At 33.5% G+C, this 6,812-nt stretch overlaps 1 protein-coding gene across 1 annotated transcript; it reads left to right on the top strand.

Annotated features, from left to right (window-relative positions):
• Positions 1 to 3,147: 3,147 nt before the first annotated feature.
• On the top strand, positions 3,148 to 3,582 carry LOTGIDRAFT_136340 (hypothetical protein; the record flags this gene model as incomplete). Its single annotated transcript, XM_009046726.1, has 1 exon — positions 3,148 to 3,582. A coding segment is annotated over one exon (435 nt), but the record flags the coding sequence as incomplete, so codon positions are not given.
• Between the last annotated feature and the right edge of the window lie 3,230 nt (positions 3,583 to 6,812).

The following is a 6,812-nucleotide window of genomic DNA, read 5'->3' on the forward strand; positions in this document are numbered from 1 at the left end:
ACATTTTTCTGCTCTTGAATAGAATAGTTATGAAAATCTGAAATAGCAAAATTATCATTTTTATGTTTATCAGTTTTAAGAAAATTTGATATTTATTGAATATAGCCAGAAGATATCAGTGAAGTTAAAGAAAATAAATTAATAGTAACTACCGAGCCTACAGCTTTTAGAGATAAATGGAAGAAGGAAGCTATGAAAGATAAACTAGTACAAGAACAAGATTATCTCAGGGTAGGTAAATAAATTGAAGTGGAGCTATTTGGCTGTGCAGTGTACAGTGAGGACAATTTTCCGAGGAGTATCATTACCCCTATTCTTCTTTTATTTCAAACTGTTAAAGGATCTCTAACTTGAAAAATCAGCTGGGACTGCTTAAACCCCAGCTCTCCTTCAATGATTTTGAAGAGCTGAAATCAGTCTCACTGTGGAAATTTTCTTTGATCTCTCAAATACTTTGAAGAGCAGTGATGGCCTACTGAGGTAAACGCTTGCTTGCTAACCTTGAGGTTCAATCCCGTAATAGTTGAAAATAATACCTCCAGATTTTATCAACCAAGTTTCAACTGTAGGTCGGATGGGCAAGCATGGAAAAAGCGTCTAATGGTTTGGATTGGAAAGGCCTGTGTGCTATACACTCAGAAAACATCATCTTGTATATGTATTTTGTTTCATTCTTAACTCTAACGTATTGTTTACTTTCAGTATCAATTACGTCAACAAATGGTACGGCATGCTGAGTCAATGGAAAAGACTAGACTGGCCTCCGAAGAAACTATTGATGGTTTAAAAAGGAAGCTGAATAATTTACAAGATGTTTTATTTAATACAACAGACAACCCTGATTTGATTGTTCTAGAACAATTGACTAGAGAACGCAGTAGAAGTCCATCATATAGGGTAAGACCTTAACAATATTCATTTCTTGAGGGTCAAGTTGAGAGCAGGAGTTCAGAGATCAGAGCAGCCGATTTTAAGGCACCGATTCAGGATTCAGGGGGTTGATCTTTGTCTTGAGTATATGTAAATAGTCTTCAAAAGTACTAGAAATGTACAAAAATCGTGTAATTCCTTCAAAAATACTTCAAACTTGGAATTTCCATTTATGGCAGAGTGTTCCTAAAAGGTGGGTTGTCATTTTAACATTTAAACGCAGATAATTCTGGACGCACATGGCTTTGAAGGCTAATATTTTGACAGTGATCTTTGAAAACTATTACTGATTAGCTTAGGTAAAAAATTCTTGACAGACCACAATATTACTGTCTAATTATTGTGTCTTATTTTCAGTCCAGAAGAAGACTAACCCCAAGCCCAGTAGGCAGGTCACCAAGGTCGGGTCATTTATATAGGTCACCTATGAGGTCAAGGTCAGGAAGTCCACACTTACCTGAGAGAGAATGTAAGTATTGGATAAATTGATAAAATTTTTTAAATACGTACATATGGATGTTCGGATATAATGCTATAATGTATTCTACTTATAGCGAGCAGGGCGTCTACTTTGGGAGCATCTTCATAATGTCAAGATATTACGAACTCTTGAACGTTCATCAAATTAACCTTTGACCTAGCCTTTTAAACACTGTGTCACAAACTACGAGAGCTGGAGAGGTTAGAAATTTGATTGGTTAAAGCAGACTTCATCAAAAGGTTTACTCGACGAAGAGGGCTGTTGTTAGATCTTAACTGAAATGGCTATATTAAAATTAAAAGCAAATAAAAAACGGAAAGAAAGGTTGGTCTAATTTAAAATTTGTGTTATTTGAATGATGTGGTTAAACCTATATTTTCAGTTCTGTGATCATAATACAAGATACTTAGAAAGGTTATAATACTGTTGATGATGTATGAGCTCTTCACCTTCACCAGGAGAAGTACAGAAAGGTATCACCATTACACTCCTGTTCTCCAGAATAGGTGAACATATAATGTAGTGCTACAATTTGAATGTCTTGTGAAATAGAACCAGTTCTATTTTAAAGTATATTGTGTGTGGTAGATTTATAGAATAGTCTCTAGAATGTCTTGTTTTAGTTTAAAAAGGTGAAAGCGTCAATTTACAAGGTTTCAAGGTATATTTTGAAAGTATTTATGCCTTAGTCTGAAAGAAAATAGCAAATTCAAACTAAGGCCAGACCAATTTATTTTCTTGTTTTACGGATCGATAAACTTCCATTATAAATATAATATATGATTTTTGATTAAATCAATACTGAGAAAGTAGGAAATTCCAGGCCAGACCTGGCTTTCATAGGTACTTTTTTTCTTTCTTGCCCTTTTCACAAAATATGGGCTTTATTTTCTTTTTTTCCTCCTGTCTTAACAGATTTTTCCTGAAAAAAAAATCGTAAAACAAGAAAATAACTTGGTCTGGCCTCATGGTTAAAATTTATATAAGCTTTTTAAAGTTTTGACAACTTTTTTTTCATGTTTATCATATTTTATCATAATTATTCTTTGCTATTATTGTGAATGGTAGAATCTATATGAGTACCATGGGGGTTTTCTTTTAAAAGAACTGTGCCTTTTGGATTACATTCCTATTGCCATTCCATCTATTTATTTATTTCAACCTGACCCAATTTAAATAATTTGTTGTATTTTTTCAAAAAAATGATTAATAAGATTAATTTATTAAGTAGGAGATTAAGATTTGTTTTAATGATTTGATCAGGTTTAACTTTAAGTCTATTCCATTCAGATGTAAAATGAAGAGGCTATTCAATTGAACTGTAGTAATTTCTGTATTGTATAATTGCGATTATAATACGCACCCCTTTAACTCTTGAGTATGTATTATCATTGCCTTAACAGATGAAATGAGTATCTCAGAGAATTTTTCATTATCCTTCAATTGTGTGATTGAGACTAGGCCTACAATATTGATGTCAAAATTCATTATGTATGATTTTTGGAGAACTGAAAGCCCTTTTTTTTAATTTATTCATTTTAATTATTCATTCCATTGTATTAATTCCTATTTTCTAAACTGTGATAATTTGGTTTGATTTAGTGACTTTTTCTGAATACTTTGTGAACATTTACAAACCAATCAGCGTTCCTTCAGAAAATTGTAGGAATAAGTCAATCAAATTCAAACCTATTTGTTATGCATTTTATTACTGTATTTGAAATCCGCTTTTATATTTTATCTTTTATATATATATATATATATATTTTTTGTATTTATTTCTACTGTATGTACATACACACTATTTATACTGCTTGTACACACTCTTTAAACTTATACTGTGTGTACAGACTACTTTCATGTACACTGCTTGTAAACATTTTTTTATTGCATGTACACAATATGTATACTGTATGTCGGCCTACACACTATTCATACTGCATGTACACACTATTTATACGGCATGTATACACTATTTATACGGCATGTACACACTATTTATACGGCATGTATACACTATTTATACGACATGTACACACTATTTATACGGCATGTATACACTATTTATACGGCATGTACACACTATTTATACGGCATGTACACACTATATAATATATTATGTATGTAGTACACACTTTTTATACGGTATTTTTTTTATTGTATTTACATAGTTATATACATGTACAATATTTATATTGTATGTACACACTATTTCAGAATCTTTGTTTATAATTATTATATTATATTACATTTAAACTGAATTAATTATATAATATTATATTATGTTACATCAAAGAAAGTTCGGTCTTTATTAAGTCTTTTATCTAATAATCTGACCGATGCAGTCATAATAGAAGCATTGAGGAATTCGTGAAAACTTAGACAAATTGGTATTTAAAATAGACGAATATGACGCGGAAAGAAAGTTCCGTGGCAGAGGCCCTATCTTTGCTCATAAGCAATCCAGAAAGAAGGCACAAGGACTGAAATATTTTTTAACCCAGTGAAATGGATGCATTCTTGTCGATTGGCTGGAGGGCGTTGTACCTGGCGAAAACGACGGTTCATGATGCCCTAGAGTTGTGCTGTGGACGGGTCTGGCGCTATCATGCGGATAAATGACCCCATGTGACTGATGTTGGGGGAATGGTATGACTGTCATCGATGCTAGCTGGGCAGCCAAGTTGCCATTAACGATAACCAGTCCTCTCCTGCCCACAGATTCCACTCCACATTATGACACTCCCTCGTACCATCTCTTAAATACCCCTTCGGCGCTAAACTCTCTGCATCCCGTCATCTCTGAACAAACAGAACCGACTTTCATCACTTTTATCAGCTGCCCCAAATATCTTCCTGGCAGCGACCGAAAAAACCTCGGGCAGACAAGTAGTGTTTTCACAGACTCGCACCTTAGCCCGACATCTCAACCCTGGACAAACCAGCCGGAGAAATAAAACAAATCAAAGGCATTGGAATAAAGTTCCCAGGTGTTCATAAAGAATAAAGCACAAAGTTCAGAGAGAGTAATATTTTAAGATAAAAGTAAAAAGTAACAACATTGAACACATTTTGGAGAAAAAGATAAAGATCTTGTAGATATAGTATTATGGAGCGTCGAACTGTCTTGCTCTGAAATGAAAGATAAAAACAGTTTAGTGGCCTAAAAAGAAATTGATGATGACTGGGACATAATCACTGAATGAAGTTGCTGAGATAAAACAACAAAGTCCAACACACACGCAATCGTGTGGTGCCTTAGTTTACCTTAGTCTAACAATACACCCTGTATACAGGTTAGCGTACGATTTTGACTAAGTTTACCCTATTCCTACAGAGTTAGACGAAGTGTATGTGGAAACGAACTTCGATTATGATTTACCTTGAACAGAAAAATAATTGACTAATATTAGTCTCCCTTTTTTTGTTTAGGAGAATTAAGGTGTTTTATCAAAATAATTGCAACACAGATTCCATAACCGCATTTTATTTTTGATATCTGTGGATAAAATTCTATCGACCAGGACGAATAGATAGACGACACCTTGTTTGAGAGCATAGATACAAAAAAATAATATTGTAGAAATTTACCTAAGCGCACGAATCACCGTTTCCACCACAGACACCACATTCATCAGTATACTTGCCACCCTGTGATATCAGTACACCGTCACACCCGAATTCCTGTAGGATTACAAAACAATCATGAAGGAAATGACTAGCGATACCTCATATTTTTCTGCTCATTCAAGTTAGAATTACAGGCGCTCGGCGCATGTGCGTGAATAACAGTTGTAATTTTGTTGAAACTTATTAGCCTCTGCTGATAGTTACCGTAGGAATGAAGCTTTAGAATGAGATGAGTATAAATTCAAATACATTGCAAATTACTAAAAAAAACACCCAAAACACCCGAAAAGATGAACTCTACAAACACTTACCATGCAAATCCCATAGGCACAATGAAAGGAATTGTCGAGTGCTGGATCAGAAACTCGACACCATGACCCATCAGGCATGAAACCTTTAGATTTAGAATCGTTACTATATCCACCGTCTAATAGAGCACACTTCATTGTACATACCAATACACCATCTGAAAATAATACAGTTATAAACACACACTACATGAGTATCGAATAGAACACATCTTACATACAAATACACCATCTGAAAATAATACAGTTATAAAAACACACTACATGAGTATCGAATAGAACACATCTTACATACAAATACACCATCTGAAAATAATACAGTTATAAACACACACTACATGTATCGAATGGAACACATCTTACATACAAAAACACCATCTAAAAATAATACAGTTATAAACACACACTACATGTATCGAATAGAACACATCTTATATACCAATACACCATCTGAAAATAATACAGTTATAAACACACACTACATGTATCGAATAGAACACATCTTACATACAAAAACACCATCTGAAAATAATACAGTTATAAACGCACACTACATGTATCGAATAGAACACATCTTATATACCAATACACCATCTGAAAATAATACAGTTATAAACACACACTACATGTATCGAATAGAACACATCTTATATACCAATACACCATCTGAAAATAATACAGTTATAAACACATACCGCATGTATCGAATAGAACACATCTTATATTATACCAATACACCATCTGAAAATAATACAATTATAAACACACAATGCGTGTATCTAATAAAACACATCTTACACACAAATACACCATCTGAAAATAATACAGTTATAAACACAGCTACATGTATCGAATATAACACATCTTACATACAAATACACCATCTGAAAATAATACAGTTATAAACACACACTACATGTATCGAATAGAACACATCTTACATACAAATACACCATCTGAAAATAATACAGTTATAAACACACACTCTACATGATAGATAGCTAAACACGTAGGAACACTTGATAAACGTTAATGCATATTTTCCCTCACATGTATTAAGTATTAAGTCTTCAACCTGATTAAAACTTTGTATATAAAACCATAAACACTCACTTTCAGTTTTCATATTAGGAGCACCGATACCAGAAAACTCTTCAGCATCGATTAAAGTCGAATTAATCTTTATTTCGCAAACTTCAGATGCACGGACTATTTTTTGATCATTGAAAACTTCACTATCACCGACACAAGGCTAAAATCAAACATCAAAATAGATAAAATAACATTTGGTAATAGTAAGTACGCTATATATAAGCCAGTTCGAAACTTTACTTATACATATTAGATCACTTTCCATCGCTGGCGCTGTCAATGAAACAGGTAAGAGGGACTTACATGGAAAAAGCACCATGTCGTTCGGATGGGACAATAAACCGAGGCTGTGCACGTGAAAGATCCCTCGA

This window comes from Lottia gigantea (assembly GCF_000327385.1).
Source record: "Lottia gigantea unplaced genomic scaffold LOTGIsca_105, whole genome shotgun sequence".
In the NCBI taxonomy this organism is placed as follows: domain Eukaryota; kingdom Metazoa; phylum Mollusca; class Gastropoda; family Lottiidae; genus Lottia; species Lottia gigantea.